Raw genomic sequence first — 17,026 nt, 5'->3', positions numbered from 1 at the left:
CATGCAAATAAGATCATCAACCCCAGCCTGATGTCCTGTTTACAATGATTGTTTAACACCCCCTGCCTGACTGGTCCTGAGATTACAGTGGAACAAACAACAATCCTGTGAATGGAATGTCTCTGTTCTTTATTACATTTGCTAATGAGTCTACCTTGCCTAACTTCTAAGAGAAGACAGGAACATATGGTGAAACACATAACAACAAAATAAAGACAATTCTCAACACCTATAATTATTTTTATATAATAAAATATTAATGTCAATAATAATAACAATTAAACGATTATGGTTGTTTTGTTTTTTTACACATTTATGCTGTAATATTTTAAGATGATCATATTGCACCCTACTGAAAACCACACATGGATTTCTTATTTCCTAAAAATTTCATATATTCGTATTTTCTGGACTATAAGCATAAACCGCATAATCTAATTTTAGAAATAAAATCAATTTTGTACTTATACAAGCTGCACCTGTCTATAAGCCGCATTGAAACATAGGTCGCGGAAGAACTCGCTCGCAAATCTCCCACGGAGCGGAGTGCAATGTAGACTGTAGACTCGGGGCGGTCCTGGCTCGCGATTGGCCCGGAGTCTACACCTACGAAGCGAGGTGTAGACGGGGAAGCCTTCCGATTGGTCCCGAAGGCAGAAGGCGGGCCCCCGAGGGGCCCCGATCATCCGAGCCCAATAAGAGGGCCGCACATAAGGGCGCCTGGAATCAATCTGCGAAAATTTGGATTGAGGTAAGTCAGCCGATCTTTCCTGCAGTGCTTTTCATATTTGTGTGCTTTTTGCGTGCTCGGAAGCATATCTTTGCAATAGTACCTGTAAATGTGCTCGAAAGCTAACTTTTGCTGTTAAAAAAACAACTTTCCGCTAGCGGGATAATGTCGCTAATCCCATCTATAGACATTGTGTTATTGAGGTGCCCCCATGCTCGAATTTTATAGAAATTGTTTTATTGAGGTGCCCCCATGCTCGAATTTTATAGAAATTGTTTTATTGAGGTGCCTCCATGCTCGAATTACTTGTTTGCCTCCTTTGTTTCCGAATTAAATGTTTACGTTCAATGTTGTGACCTACATGCCTATTGAGTATTACAAACAAAAGAATGTCCATGAGTGTGCAGGGACAATACAGCCGAGAAAGGTGGGAAGTGGGGGTCCATACAGCCAAGTCAGGTGGGAAGTGGTAGGACAATACAGCCAAGTCAGGTGGGAAGTGGTAGGACAATACAGCCAAGTCGGGTGGGAAGTGGTAGGACAATACAGCCAAGTCGGGTGGGAAGTGGGAGGACAATACAGCCTAGTCAGGTGGGAAGTGGGGGTCCATACAGCCAAGAAAGGTGAGGGCAGCCAGATGTGGGCAGCAAGTGCAAGTACCTGGGAAGTGCCTTGCTTGGTGGCAGTAGTAATCTCTGGTTAGTTGTTTGCTTGCACATGACACTTTGCTTTGGTTGTTTTTTTCAGATAAACCTTCTGCAATGGACCCATTAATGCCATCGCTGTGTATTCTGGACACAAGTGTGCCACAGGATCGGCAGCAGTGCGTTCTGAAGGCCTCGAAAGAGGCACGGGCAGCCCAATTGAAGCCACATCAGCCCACTGATGACAGTGGACTGAGATGTCTTAAGACTGCCTGTGATGAAGGTAAGGTAATCAGGGTCAAATATATGTTTTGATGCTCAGTTGACTCACTCTACTTGGACAAATGTGGCATTAAAGACATAACCGTTTGTCTTCAGCTAAAAGGAGATGCCGCCTGGTCACCCAAAATCCCTCAGAGGTGCAGTGGATGGGTCAGCTAATTCTGACTTTTGGCAAGTACCGAGGCAAAAGCTTCCAGTGGCTGTTGGCTACATTAAATAGTAAGTGTGCTGTTCTAAACAAATGCTCATTCTTGTCCCGTTAAGTGATTCATAATTAAATGTGATATTTCAGTATTGTTGATCGCCAAGAGAAGCAGCGGCCAGAGAGAGGACCGATAAATGACGAGTGGGTTAAGGATTACCTCCTCAAGTACATCCAGTTCTTCCCGCACGTGTCGAGCCACCTGGAGATGTGTGTGGACAGAGCCATTTACGGACAGGGGCGGTTCAAGTCGTTTACGTTCGAGGAGATGTGGAAGTGGTACAGCCTCCATAAACAACTTCTGTCCGACCCCCAATGTGGAAGTGACCACGAGAGGAGAATGGCTCAGGAAGCACACACCTCTGTGAAGCAATGGTTGGTCATGGCCGAAAATGACATAGCGACCAGCTCCCTGAAAGGATTCCGAAAATACATTCTCGACAGAGAGGTAGGTCGACGCGACCTCGTGCAACAGCGTGGTGACATTTTTACTGATATTTATGTGTCTTTCAGAAGGCACAACACTGTGCGCCCCCCCCTACAGCGACTGCCGCCACCACTGCTACTGCCACTTCCAGCAGCTCATCGGCACGTACAGTCGCTACCGTTCAGGAGGATGATGCCGTGCTTGCTGAGGCTCTTGCCTCATATGAAAGAAAAGGTAATTGTTAATATTATGCACAAGCTTTTCAGAGCGCAGTGAGGACTGAAGCTACATTTTAGATGAGTTATGTTTACGTTGGCCTTATTCTCCCACATTTCATTAAAGCTGCAGCAGAAAAGGCCAAAAGACCTGGAAAACAGAGCCGACCAGCGTCTGCACACAAGTCCGTCAGACGCACCACTCCATCGTCGACGGCAAGATCGCCGTCCGAACCACACATCGAGGTGACTCTTTGCTCCATATCCTGGGGACGCCACACTAAAGTGTGCCAATACGAAAACTTACACTAAAACGCTGGTTATATTCAAGGTTCCGGTAGCAGCTCCCGAGAGGACGACCGCCGTGATGGATGCAGCGCCTCAGCCCTGTCGGCCCACAGCAACATCAGCAGCACAACCGGAGGTAATCCACTAGAAACAAGCTAAAGTTTGAGTATTCAGTGACTATATATCGGATGTCGGATATAATCGTGTGTTTTCTTATTAGGTGACATACGAGGGATGGCACAAAATATGGGAGTCTGCTCCCACAGGCTGACGTTGCATGGCTGAAAGAGGACGAAACCAATGGACTCTTCCAGAGGGCTGCATCCTTTCAGGACAAATATGGAAAGATGAAGTGGAGGAAGGTCCTGAAGGATGACAGGATGTGGTTTCATCCCCCAGAGGTGCCTGGAGTGGGAGGTAAGAATGTTCCATCGGCAGACTCCTTTTTCTGCAGTCGTGTCTTTTTCTGGAGACCAGTAGGTGTGTGGCGTTACAGCCTGCGGTGTCCCAGAGCTGCATGCCCGGTGCGGGAAAACAAAGGCGCTTTTCTGTACCGTTGCGGTTATTCTCACACGGTCAGACAGATCTGCCACGTATCTGGGTGGTACTCCATGCTGACTGAGGTCCTGGCCTGTAACGCATGCAGAAAAGCAGCCAAAGACTCAGAGGAGCGTGCCATTGGCCGCTTCCCGTCATGGGAAGCCTGCATCCTCAATCAGCTCAGTCCAGCGCACCAGGCCATGTTCCCTGCTGTATTGACATTACGGTGAGTCTGCGCGCTTTGCTTCCACATCTTTTGAGTTCTTAGCGAAAGGCTGGCTCACAGAATGTGATCAATTTCATTTCAGGTGGGGGGTGGACAAGCAGGTGGTCCGGCAGAAGGCCATGAAAGGTGCTTTGTGTGTGCGTGCATGTGTGCGCACCCATATGTGTTTCCACTCTGTCTCTCCAGCTGAGCAGCAGCTAACTATCTAGGTTTGTGCTCTGCAGCTGGCTGGAAGATCCATCCGTTGCCTGCCCCCCCCCCTCCCAGTTGTGGCCATGCTTGTGTGGGTGGAGCCAGATTAATGAATAAAGTAGCAACACATGATCTCTTCTCTGTTCTTACTGTTAACTAATGAAAGGTGCTTTGTGTGTGCGTGCATGTATGCGTGCCCATGTGTGTTTCCACTCTGTCTGTCCAGCTGAGCAGCAGCTAACTATCTAGGTTTGTGCTCTGTGGCTGGCTGGAAGATCCATCCGTCAGCCTGCCTTAAATACTTAATGAGCAAGAGTGTTTGATGAATAGGAGCCACCCTGCTCCCACTGCGCTCTATTAACACGGCTTTAAGTCCACCTACTGGGACATGCACACATTAGCTCTCAGCAGAATCTTTAGCATTATGAAAATATATTATTGTTATTCATGGGCTCATTTTTTTTAAAGGCAACATAAAAGGAAATTCCTTATGTCTACAGTCAAGGTTTGGTAGTGTCTTGTGGTTAGACAGTCTCACGCCCCTGCTGTCTGTTTCTGTGTTGGTCTCCCCCCCCCGCCGTCTCATTCTGCCTGACCTAATTACCCTCGTGGCCACCTGTGTCTAATGGTCTCCTCCCCTTCCCTTGGGTTTTTTATCCTAACCCCCCCAGGCCCCTTCTGAACCTTGCTCTAGTTTTTCTAGTTTTTGTGCACTAATTTCCTTGCTTATTTCCTGGGTAGTTTTCTATATTTAGGATGGTACTTTAATTCTCACCATGGTCAAATTGACTATGTTTTACTACAGACAACACTCAGACATACACAAGCACTTTTGTACAGGGACAAGTAGGTGTGTCTAATCCTATCGTTTCCCTTCACTTCATAATTCGCAGCTGAAGTCAGAATTTGGTTCACGCGTTAAAGGTTGTTGGTGTGCCTCAGACGATGGGGGCCTCCTGTTTAGCTCCCGTAAAATGGTTAACCAAAGCAGCAAGAGCAATAACAGTGGTGAAGCTCTCTCACCTCCAACCCTAATCAGCCAAGGGTTCATCTTAAATGTAACCCTGATGAAAACAAGGGTGGGTCATGCTGAATCCTGCTAAAGTCTTCGAATATGATAAGGCGGGGCCATTGACGCTTGCTTCACCATTAAACTAAATAGCCATCCGCACTGCTGCCAATCACAGCCACACCGCTAAAACCCGGGTCGTTTCCAGGGTCAAACGGAACCAGACTAAATCGGCTGCATGAAAACCACAAGTACATCCGAACAGTAGGGCTTGTGTGTACAGAGATCATCGTAGGATAGAATGCTGATAGGAGACATTTTCACATGGAACCTGCATCACTGTCTCGTGGAAGAATCCAATGTTCTCTCTGTTTTCAGCTGAGCACAGAATGAAAGCCCTTGGTGGGGTCCAGTCTCCAGCAGATGTCCAAGCTGTCAAGCTTTATTTGATCATTTATAGTTCCTACCTCAGGGAAAGAAAAAGGAGAAGGGGAGAGAGAGGGAGACAGATAGAGCGAGAGAGTGGTGGGGAGTAGATTGGAGAAGAATAAAGGGAAGAAGTATAGAAAGAGAATGACACAGAGCACAAAGAGAAGAGCCTTCAGTTAACTGTTAACAGAGTTTGCCTGCAGTGACGGTCCTCTGGAGACTCTGTGTGGCTCTCAAAGTAGCCAGGGGAACCGTCTGTCTGTCCATCCATCAATCAGTCCGTCCTTCTGTCCCTATTCTTGCTGTGTCAGTCCCTAGCTCCATGAGTGCTGCACAGTTTCCTCCATTTCCTTCCGTGGCCTGTAACACTGTCACATATTTCTAGTGGTTAGAGCTAAAGTAGAGACCAAGAGCTAATGTTTCTTGCACCAATGCTAATTAAAAGTAACGCATTTGTTTTTGATCGTGCCTTGTCCCGTCGATAGGACAGCAAATTACAATCATCTCTAGAGCACTCTGCTTCTGAAGAGCCCAATATTACCTCCCTGAAGATGTTTCTAGGATAGCTGTCTGTCTGTCCGTCTGTACAGTAACTCAAAAAGTTATAAATGGATTTCATTAAAATGTAAATGAAAATCCAAGATTCTTTGATCACAGCACAACCTTGCATTTTTGTATTTTTGTCATTTTTCGTTTAAAATCAAACATGTACTTTCTCTCAGTAGAACGAAGGGCTACTTAAAATGAACCATCTACCTAGATGGACACTTCAGTGTTCTACTGAAAGAATCAATCAATCAATCAATCAATCTTTATTAATATAGCGTATGTTACATATCAAAATTGTTTCTAGGCCCTTTACAAAATCCCAGTGCCTGACCCCCAACAAGCAACAGCAGCAAGAAAAAAATCCACTTTAACAGGAAGACACCTTGAGCAACACCAGGCTCATGTAGGGGGACCCTCCTGCTGATGGCCGGCTGGGTAGAGAGAGAGGAGAAGGGGGAGGACAGGTAGAAGAGAGAATAGGCAGAGATAATAGAAATACATGACCCAGTGGGGTGACAGAGGCCTGTCAGGTGATCCTGTTTCTGGACCCCGGCAGCCTCGGCCTATAGCAGCAGAACTATACATCCATCCATCCATCCATCCTCTACCGCTTATCCGGGGTCGGGTCGCGTGGGCAGCAGCCTAAGGAGAGAAGCCCAGACTTCCCTCTCCCCAGCTACTTCTTCCAGCTCATCCGGAGGGATCCCCAGGCATTCCCAGACCAGTCGAGAGACATAGTCTCTCCAACGTGTCCTGGGTCTTCCCGGGGGTCTCCTACCGGAGGGACATGCCCTGAACACCTCAGCAGGGAGGCGTCCAGGGGGCATCCTAACTAGATGCCCAAGCCACCTCATCTGGCTCCTCTCAACGCGGAGGAGCAGCGACTCTACTCCGAGCTCCTCCCGGATGGCAGAGCTTCTCACCCTATCTCTAAGGGAGAGCCCAGTCACCCTACGGAGAAAGCTCATTTTGGCCACTTGTACCCGTGATCTTGTTCTTTCGGTCATTACCCAAAGCTCATGACATAGGTGAGGGTAGGAACGAAGATCGACCGGTAAATTGGGAGCTCTCTTCACCACTACGGACCGGTGCAGAGTCTGCATTACTGCGGACGCCGCACCGATCCGCCTGTCGACCTCCCGCTCCATTCTTCCCTCACTCGTGAACAAGACCCCAAGGTACTTGAACTCCTCCACTTGGGGCAGGATCTCCTCCTTGACCCAGAGAAGGCACTCCACCTTTTTCCGGTTGAGAACCATGGCCTCGGATTTGGAGGTGCTGATTTTCATTCCAGCCGCTTCACATGCGGCGGCGAACCGATCCAGTAATAGTTGGAGGTCAGGGGCCGATGACGCCAACAGGACCACATCATCCGCAAAAAGCAGAGACCCTATCCTGAGGTCACCAAACCGGACCCCCTCAACACCATGACTGCACCTAGAAATTCTGTCCATAAAAATTATGAACAGAATCGATGACAAAGGGCAGCCCTGGCGGAGACCAACCCTCACCGGAAACAAGTTCGACTTACTGCCAGCAATGCGGACCAAACCCTGGCACCGATCGTACAGGGAGCGGACGGCCTGTATCAGCGGGCCCGACACCCCATACTCTCGGAGAACCCTCCACAGGACCCCCAAGGGACACGGTCGAATGCCTTCTCCAAGTCCACAAAACACATGTTGGGCAAACTTCCATGCACCCTCGAAGACCCTGCTGAGGGTGTAGAGCTGGTCCACTGTTCCACGCCCAGGACGAAAACCACATTGCTCCTCCTGAATCCGAGGTGTGACTATCCAGCGGACCCTCCTCTCCAGTACCCCTGAATAGACCTTACCAGGGAGGCTGAGGAGTGTGATCCCCCTATAGTTGGAACACACCCTCCAGGTCCCCCTTCTTAAAAAGAGGGACTACCACCCCGGTCTGCCAATCCAGCGGCACTGCCCCCGATGTCCACGTGATGTTGCAGAGTCGAGTCAACCACGACAGCCCTACAACATCCAGAGCCTTAAGGAACTGTGGGCGGATCTCATCCACCCCCGGGGCCTTGCCACCGAGGAGTTTTTTGACTACCTCTGCAACTTCAGCCCCGGAGATATGAGAGCCCGTCCCCAGGCCCTACTTCCTCACTGGAAGGCGTGTTGGTGGGATTGAGGAGGTCCTGGAAGTATTCCTTCCACCGATCCACAACATCCCGAGGAAACCTGGTACCAATGTTGTTTTTCATCATTAGGAGGTCTGGGCTACGCTTTGTCTGATCCCTCACCTAGGACCTGTTTGCCATTGGTGGCCCTACCAGGGGCATATAGCCCCAGACAACGGAGCTCAGAGAAGAAATGGACCACTTCTTGTCAAAGTGACAGGTTGACCTTTCCCTGAACCCACCCACATCTGTCCCCCCCTCCACCTCCCTTTCTCCCTCCCGCCTCCCGCCATTCTCCCTTGCCCACCTGTTTTTAATAAGGAATGGCGGGAGTTACAAAACAGTTACAAATCAGTTTTGCCATAGTCCTGGCATATCCATCTGTGGGCAACATGAGTAGTTCTACATCCGTGATTGGTGAGACGGCTGTGACCGTTATAAGAGAATTGTGTGGAAAAGTAGTTGAAAAATCCACGGTGTTTGTACAGCGTTCTCAGGCGTCACCTTCTGAGCCTTTGCAGCAAGAATGGTCTTTGGAGCCTTATAGTCAAACAGGGAGTTTTGGGTATGTGTTCCGTTACAAGACGGGGGAGTTGATTCTCTATCAGCGTGAAGAATCTTCCACTGAGGGGCCTATGTTGTCGGCTACGATGTCTTCCAATGACTGGGGTGTGTTGAAACTGATCAAACCGGGAATGGTGTGTGTGACTGAAGAAGGCTGTGAAGAAAGAAACAACACAGAACAGAAACCTTCCACAGAACAAACATTTTGTGAAACATTTGTGAAAACTAGAGAAGAGAAAACTATTGGAGAAAGTTAGACTGTTAGAACCCTAACACTGTGGATCAGAAGAAAAGAGAAAAGAGTTGGTGGCCTCAAGTAAGAAATTTAGGGGCCTACGCTGTCTTCCGGTGTCCGAGGTGTGTAACTGAAGAAGCTTAAATCCCCTGGAGACCTGGAGGCCCTCCTGGAGAAAAACATTCTTAGCATGAGTTATATCGCCTGAACCTGTTGTTTGGTAGAGTTCCCGTGTAGGGACTTATCCCCATGGGAGCTACATCACCACCAGTTGGTCCACCGGGGCAGTCGTCAATATCAGACTTTTCGGCGCCAATCAACTTTTTTTTTTCCTTCTCGCCAAGCATTGTAAAGCGAATATATACATGATCATCTCACAGTCATTAGCTCAGTCCTCCAGAACTTCATCGGAAGCTTCACCGTCTGCGAGCGCGTGTAACAAACAAAGATGGCTGCAAAGATGACTACCGGTAAGCCTCAAATTCTTCCCAAACTTTTTCTCTGTAGTTTTCTAAATAGTTTTAGAAAACTATTAATGAATGAACTATTAATGATTAACTACTATTTACGAATAACTGTGTTTTAGAAGTTACAGTAGAGGTTCACCATATGCCAATTTATCCTGGTAAGCAATCCGTGATCTTTTTAACCTGAAAGTTGTTCTATTTTTATTCTAGATTTTTAAGTGTAACTTTCTGTATCTTTAAAGTCAGCGCCGATGAGTTTGAAGGAATAACCCTCACGCAAACAGACATTGGTATTTTACATACAGTTTTTTTTTTGTTTTGTTTTGTTTTGTTTTTTATGAACAGCTCAGTTGTTCATAGATTGCTGAAATATAACTTTTTATGATACATTTTTCAGATCTGTTAGCCAGGGCTGAAAGATTGGTATCCGAAGACAACCAAGAAACTGAAAAAGCAGTAAAAGCATTGCTGTGTTCTGAAACCCCACCCCCCGTGCAGGGGACAAATTGCTGTGTAACTGAAATTGGTGAAATTGAGATTGAGAGGGAAACCTCGGCACTTCAACATGGGACTGACTCAAGTAAGCAGACGAACAAACTCTCCAGAAGACGTGTGAGACAGCCAGGAGGACCGAAGTCGACTGTACAAGGTAATATATTTATCTGTGATTAGAAGTATATACAAAATATGTGCCGTTTTGATGATTTGTATTTTAACGATTTTCCCCTCTGTCTAAACAGAACCATCAAAACAGAACCTTCAAACGTGCGCCTCTCTGAGCACTGTGACTCCCACGGCCTTTCCACCCTCCCGTGAACCTTCTGCCCCTGCGAGGAGACGTAGAATACGGCAAGCGTGTACCACTCTGACCCCTGTACTTACAGCGGGACCCACGGCTGCTCCACTCTCGCTTTCACCAGATCCTTTCGAACCTGCGAGGCCGATAAGGAGACGTAGGAACCAGAGACACAAGTCTAACATTGTCAGGAGATTGTTTGATGGTATATTTTATACTATATCTTCTTGACTAATAATAATAATAATATATAAAAAAAATAATAACTCATCTCTCATCTAATTACAGATTCAGGGTTGAGATTAAACGAGAGCGTCCCTGAACCGTCCTTCGACCGGGTGGAGGGGGATACGGGGGGCAACGATCATTCCCAACAACAGCACGAGCACCACGAGAGCGTTCCTGAACCGCTCTTTGACAGGGTGGAGGAGGATACAGGCTGCTACATTCATTCCCAACACCCCCAAGACAAGGTAGTGCTGGAGATTTTCAATAATGTCATACGGTATATTGTTTCCTCCAATTGTAACCAAAGGTGTACTAAAACAGTGTTGAAAAAGCTGTAATTTTTTTTTTCCTTTTTCTGTCTTTTGTTTAAGATATGGATGAGGATTTCAATGTTGAATATTTTAATCAAGTACCGAATGCTTTACAAATAGCTGTTGATCAATTAAGTGAAATTCCAATCTCCATTCCAATAAATTTACAATTTACAGAGCAAAATGAAAACGTCCTAGAACTTGACACCTTACAACTCATAAATGATGCCCTCGAAAACCTTAATGCAGTTAATGCAGTAGAGTTTGAAAATCATGAATCATGTTGCCAGACGACATAGTAGTCGCAATGATTTAATACAGTTGGAGGTGGTGGGTGAAAACGTACACAATCATGTTACAGTTGCTGTGGATGAACAAGGTGAAAATATTCTACCGGCTTTTAATGGAATGCTAGATCGGATTGTGCAGTCAAACGGTATCATTTCATCGGATGAGAATATAGAATTCATCCTTCACGTGGTGCAGAACCCAGGAGGAGGTGCCAAACGTAAGATGGAGAAAACTCTAGACTGTGAAATCATTGACAAAAAAAGACGTCACTTATTTATCGTAGACAACAGAGACAACCAGCTTTGCTTCGCCATCAGTCTAGCTCACGTTATCTACCCGAAACTTACTGAAAGAGAATGCCTTGATATTGCGAGGAAGTTGCAGCATCAGGCTGGTTTAAATGATGAGACCCCCGTCACTTTCAGTGACATTGGTAAATTTGAAAATATTCTGGGGCGTAAAATTGTTGTGTTTTACAGAACATGCCACAGTAAACCCCTCTCACATTATGAGACAAAATTCTCTGATCGTTCCAATCAGTTGTTTCTCTTTTTACTACAAAATCACTATTATGGGATAAAAAATCTCAAAGCCTTCCTGGGGTCGTCAGTCTGTAATTATTGTTACAAGACTTTTAAGCACCCCTATACCCACTTTTGTAAAGGTTACTGCGCAGTGTGCAACGATCCTGCCTGCCCCACAGAAGGGTTCAACACAGTGGTTTGCTCTGACTGTAACAGAACGTGTCGCTCACCCTCTTGTTTCACCAGACACAAATTGGTCGGTTCAAGCAGAAAGTCCAGCCTCTGCGACCAAATCAAAAAATGCGCACGATGCGAACTATACTACAGTGTCAATTTGTCGTTAGACGATGCAAAGCATCGCTGTGCGGTGAAAAAATGTAAAATCTGTGGTGAAAAACTGCAGAGCGACTCTAAAGTCGATCATAGTTGTTACATTCCTACCCTCCAACCAGACATCTCACATCCTGATTTGGTTTTTTATGATTTTGAAACATTTGTGGGTCAAAATGGAGAGCATGTTCCTTTTTTAGTGCATACAAAAACATCCAAAGGTGAAGAGAAGGCGTTTTATGGTCTTGACTGTGCTAAAATGTTTATTTTGCATTTCAGGAAGCCACGATACAAACAGAACATCTTTATAGCCCATAATGCCAAGGGGTTTGACAGTTATCTGGTGTTAAAAGGTATGTTGGAACTGGATGTGACGCCACAACAGATTCTGATGAACGGGAGTAAAATCCTCAGTTTTGAGGAATCCCATTATGGTCTCAAATTCATAGATTCCCTGTCATTTCTCCCCATGCGTCTCAGCGCTATGCCCAAAGCCTTAGGATTCACTGACAAGACCAAGGGGTATTTCCCACACAAATTTAGCTCAGAAATTCACCTCAATTACGTGGGGCCCTATCCCGTTCCGTCCGACTACGACGTAGATCGCATGACGGTGCGCGAACGGGAAGAATTTGACCCGTGGTACAACGAGGTCAGCCGCGGTACCTTTGACTTCAAAAAGGAGGCCTCGCTGTACTGCAAAAATGATGTTGACATTCTCACCCAGGGCAGTCTTAAATTTAGAGATCAGTTCCTAGGTGAGACGGGGGTAGACCCTTTTGGTTCTATCGCCATAGCCGGAGCCTGTATGAAGGTGTTTCGCACCAATTATCTGACTCCTAACACTCTGGCTATCCCCTGCCCGCACAACTATTTGAATCAGAGCAAAAGATTCTCTAGTGCATCGGTTCAATGGTTAGAATGGTTGATGCACAAAGAAAAAATCTTTATACAGCATGCTCTAAACATGGGTGAAAAACAGATTGGTGCATTTTTCGTAGACGGATATGCTGAGATTGACGGTGTAAAACATGTCTGGGAATTTCATGGATGTTTTTACCACGGCTGTCCCAGTTGCTTTGATCCCACAGTACAGTGCGATATGAGAGGCGTCACCTTTGGTGAACTGCACTACAAAAGTGAGAAGAGGGTGAGTGAGCTACAGACCACACATGGGGTTCGTGTTGTAGTCATGAGAGAACACACGTGGAACCAGATGAAAACAACATGCACGGAGGTTAAAGAATTTCTCCGTTGCTTTAACGCTCCTGAGCCTCTCAACCCCCGAAAAGCACTTTTCGGAGGTAGAACGAGCGCTTTAAAACTGCGACACACGGCAGCGCCCGATGAAACCATCCACTATGTTGATGTCACCTCACTGTACCCGTTTGTCAACAGTACTTGCTCTTACCCCTTTGGTCACCCCGTGATCATCTACAAAGATTTCGAGGACCCACGCAGCTACTACGGCTTCATCAGAGCCACTGTGTATCCTCCTCGAGGTCTTTTATTCCCCGTGTTACCGCACAAAAGTGAGGGAGGTAAATTACTCTTTACACTGTGTCGCACCTGTGCCGAAACTAACAATGAGGGTGGCCCCTGCGAACACGACGATGAGGGCAGAGCTCTGACGGGGGTCTGGGTCACCGTTGAATTCATCAAAGCTCTGGATGTGGGGTACAGGGTGGGTAAAATTACAGAAGTCTGGCACTTTGACAAGAGCAGCGACACTGTGTTTACCGACTACATACACACCTTTTTGAAAGGAAAGCAGGAAGCCTCGGGTTACCCCGCTGAGGCGACGGACCGAGAGAGCAGGGAAAAATACATCAGGGACTATCAGGAGCATCAGGGCATTCTTTTAGATGCTGGCAAAATCGAGACCAATCCTGTGAAAAGACAGGTTGCTAAATTGTGTCTCAACAGTTTGTGGGGAAAGTTTGCACAGAGAGATAATTTGTTTAAAACCACCATTGTCTCAGATCCTAAAGAATTCTTTAGTTACATGTTTTCAGGTAAATACAAAGTCGAATACTTTACCGTTCTCCACAGCAACAGAGCTCTCATCAGGTGGAAATACACCGACAGGTACGTTCAACCCCCAGGTAAACAGAGTAATGTTTTTATTGCAGCATTCACCACAGCACACGCACGACTGAAGCTGTACAGTTATCTGGAAAAACTACAAGACAGAGTGTTTTACATCGACACAGATAGTTTAATCTATCTGGTCAAAGAGGGTGAGAAACCTCTAGAGCTGGGTAACTATTTAGGTGACCTGACGGATGAACTGGATGGTGACAGCATTCAAGAGTTTGCAGCGGCGGGTCCCAAGAGTTACGCGTACCAAACACGAAATAAAAAGAAAGTCGTCATGCGTGTGAAAGGTATCACTCAGACCCGGGAATTTTGTGAGCGTGTGAGCTTTGACAGTGTCAGAGAGCTGGTGGAGGGTTACCTGAGTAATAAACAAGAGGGAAACACGATCGAGATCCGTCAACACAGCATCAGACGTGATAAAAAGGGTTTCGCATTGAGAAATGTGTCATTTGATAAAAAATTTAGGGTGGTGTATGACAAAAGACGACTCTTTGCTGACGGAACAACTCTGCCTTTCGGGTATTAGAAATGCAGGAAATTGAATTTGATCCTAGGTTTATCTTTCCTTTTTCTTGTTTAATCGCGGGTCCGAGCGGGTGTGGAAAGACCTATTTTGTAAAAAATGTATTGGAAAACTGTGACCGTGTAATAAATGTTGTACCTGACAATATCGTGTGGATTTATACCTCTTTTCAACCTATGTACGCTGAACTGCAAAAGATGATTAAAAACATTAAATTTGTCAAAGGTCTGCCTGATTCTTTTGAAGATGAAACACTGTTTCCTCCTGATCAAAAGCATTTGATTATTTTGGACGATGTTATTTTTCAAGCCTCTGACCATCCTGAAGTGGTAAAGATTTTTACACAGTATCGCCACCACAGAAACATGAGTGTTATGATGTTGACTCAAAACGTGTTTCACCAGGGTAAACACAGTCGCACCATCAGTTTGAACAGCAATTATTTGGTCATGTTTAAAAACCCACGGGATAAACTACAAATGAATATATTGGCTCATCAGATTTTTCCATCACAAAAGACATTTTTCTTGGAGAGTTTTGAAGACGCCACAAAAGACCCTCACGGGTATTTAATAGTGGATCTCACCCCCGTCTGCCCAGATCCGTACAGACTGAGAACGGGTGTACTTCCTCACCAGCAAGCGGCCGTTTACATCCCCAGAGCGTCGACGTAGATCATCATGTCAGCGCGTATAAAAAGAAACGCACCCCTGCTGAAGGCCCTGTACCGTGCCACACCCAAGAAACGTAGAGACATTCTTATTCACAGCTCCCCGGATTTTATCCAGACACTGTGTGAGATTTCTTTAAATCTTCTAAAAGGAAACCTCCCCCTGACTCCTTCTCAATTTAAAAAACTGAAGAGACAGAAAAAAATTATCAAACTGTTGGCTGATAAAAGAACCAGTTTAAAGAGGAAGCAACAGGTTCTAAAGAAGCAGACGGGCGGATTTCTTTTACCTCTCCTCTCAGCGGTGGTACCTTTGATCGGGAACCTCGTCGGAGGATTGATACGAAAATGACTTTGAAAAAGGCCCAAAAAATGTTTCTCGTCACCCCTCATCAACTCAACCGCCTGACGCGGCCCTCCCAGTCCATCAGAGATGTCGCGGAGGACGATTTGGATGCTAGGATGAGAGCCATCTTAAACGAGCAGGGGCTGAGCTCTCATGAAAAAATTAAAAAATATAACGCGTTACTGCAAAGATATCTGACCTTTGTGAAGCAGGATCAGACAGAGAATCTGACAGAGAATCTGACAAAGACGAAGGCAGAGGCAGATTCTGGGACGGACGTACGGACGTCCGATAGCATCATCGACGACGTGTTGCAGAGCCTCCCACCGCGAGATCGCAAGAACGCCGAATACGTCTTAAAGAAATTATCCGACCGTCACGATGTTTGGAATACAAAAGGGGAATTTGTGTACCGGGGCAACGTTGTAAAAGGGTCTCACATGATCGATCTATTCAAACGACTCTTGTTTCCTTTTAAAAAGAAAAAATCAGAGGGTTCTGAACCTCCCGGATGGACACATTTTTTAAATACTCTCTCAGAATTAAACACCCCTTTGTCTTCTATAAGTAACCCAAAAGCGCGTAATCAATACCGACTCCTCAAGATGGATGCGATCGGATCTCAAGACTCTGAAACACCTGCGGATCTACCGTCAAAAACTAGAAGACGAACAAATGACCCCCCGCGTTGGATTAACATTTCATCGTGAATAAATGTAATACACAAAGTTTTGTCTTTTACCAATAAAGCGTTTATTAAACATTTTTTCGAGCGTACAGTCATTCATTCAAAAACTTTAAAAATCTTTAACACATTGCAAAAAACAACACCCCTGCTTGGAGGGACCATTGATTTTATTTCTAATACAGCGCTGATATTTCCTCACATAGTCGTACACCATGAAGTCATTCTTTATTACATCATCATTGTACAAAGACAGTACTTGATCAAAAGATAGCCCGCACGCGCGGTGACAGAGGTAATAGATGCAATGTTGTCCGCAGACCGTCGACATGTGGTGCTGCAACTGAACGTCGTGGTACTCAATGTTTTTAGAACGTTTTTCCAGAAACTGTAAGATGCTCGGGGGGTAGTGATCAAAGTCCGGCGGAAATCCATAAGAATCAAAAAAGGTGGCTATGCCACCATTTTCCAGCGTCAAAGCTAACCAGTGCTCCCCCGGCATGTGAGCCGGATGTGTGTTGACGATAAAGTAGGCCGGGGTTCTAAAAGAGGGATTCAGCATGGGCAGTTGATCGGACGCCCACACCCCGCAAAACACATCTCCCAGCAGGCTATGCAGAAGGTTCTCTAGTTGAACGTTGTCCATCTTTTAATAATAGTCCACCAGCACCTGCCTCTTGGCGTTGATCTCCAGAATAGAATCGTAACAGGCGTAGACGATAAGGGTCGCGGTGTGCTGCAGGGGTGTTCTAAATCTCAACTCCAGCCTGAGGTTTCCGTTTGAGACGGTAGACAGTGCGTCGTTGTCATCGCTCGGATTGAGATTAAACACAAACAGAGAGTAGCCGTCATTAAAGTCATCACGGCTGATACTCAGGGGTAAATCTTTGAGATGTCTCCCGGTAGCCAGGAACATGTTGTAGAATTCTCTGACGGACACCCCGTTGTTAAAATCGGGTTGGAAAGCTTTAGCCGGAACTTGCCGGCCGTCCTGACAGAGAGCCAGGTATTCGATGTCATAGTGTCTGAAATTAAAAGGCGACAGGTCTCGTCTTCCTGTGAAAGCCTCGTGGTGTACCA

The 17,026-nt window shown here is 46.1% G+C and overlaps 1 protein-coding gene across 3 annotated transcripts; it reads left to right on the top strand.

Annotated features, from left to right (window-relative positions):
* Positions 1-423: 423 nt before the first annotated feature.
* LOC115252369 (uncharacterized) lies at positions 424-4,188 on the top strand. 3 transcript variants are annotated; one of them, XM_029847316.1, is made up of 10 exons: positions 424-751; positions 1,478-1,657; positions 1,753-1,875; positions 1,949-2,306; positions 2,372-2,519; positions 2,628-2,746; positions 2,832-2,924; positions 3,009-3,554; positions 3,637-3,680; positions 3,779-4,188. In XM_029847316.1, exons 3-8 carry the CDS (start codon positions 1,763-1,765, stop codon positions 3,057-3,059), a joined length of 882 nt encoding a protein of 293 aa, XP_029703176.1. In that variant the 5' UTR covers positions 424-751; positions 1,478-1,657; positions 1,753-1,762; the 3' UTR covers positions 3,060-3,554; positions 3,637-3,680; positions 3,779-4,188. The 3 variants fall into 3 exon arrangements, with proteins under 3 accessions (XP_029703176.1, XP_029703175.1, XP_029703177.1); XM_029847315.1 differs by lacking the exon at positions 424-751 and adding an exon at positions 1,042-1,353; XM_029847317.1 differs by lacking the exon at positions 424-751 and having other exon boundaries at positions 1,042-1,657; positions 3,009-3,205; positions 3,373-3,554.
* Positions 4,189-17,026: the final 12,838 nt, after the last annotated feature.

The sequence above is a fragment of the Takifugu rubripes genome, chromosome 14 (assembly GCF_901000725.2).
Source record: "Takifugu rubripes chromosome 14, fTakRub1.2, whole genome shotgun sequence".
Classification (NCBI taxonomy): domain Eukaryota; kingdom Metazoa; phylum Chordata; class Actinopteri; order Tetraodontiformes; family Tetraodontidae; genus Takifugu; species Takifugu rubripes.
The sequence above is the reverse complement of the archived record's forward strand: the minus strand, read 5'-3'. Positions and strand labels throughout refer to the sequence as shown.

Excerpts from the sequence above, each read along its gene's own strand:
- LOC115252369 (XM_029847316.1), top strand. The coding sequence starts at position 1,763 with ATGCCGCCTGGTCACCCAAAATCCCTCAGAGGTGCAGTGGATGGGTCA. Across the intron at positions 1,876-1,948 it reads GCTGTTGGCTACATTAAATA|TATTGTTGATCGCCAAGAGA; the intron begins GTAAGTGTGCTG and ends GTGATATTTCAG. Across the intron at positions 2,747-2,831 it reads CGTCCGAACCACACATCGAG|GTTCCGGTAGCAGCTCCCGA; the intron begins GTGACTCTTTGC and ends GTTATATTCAAG.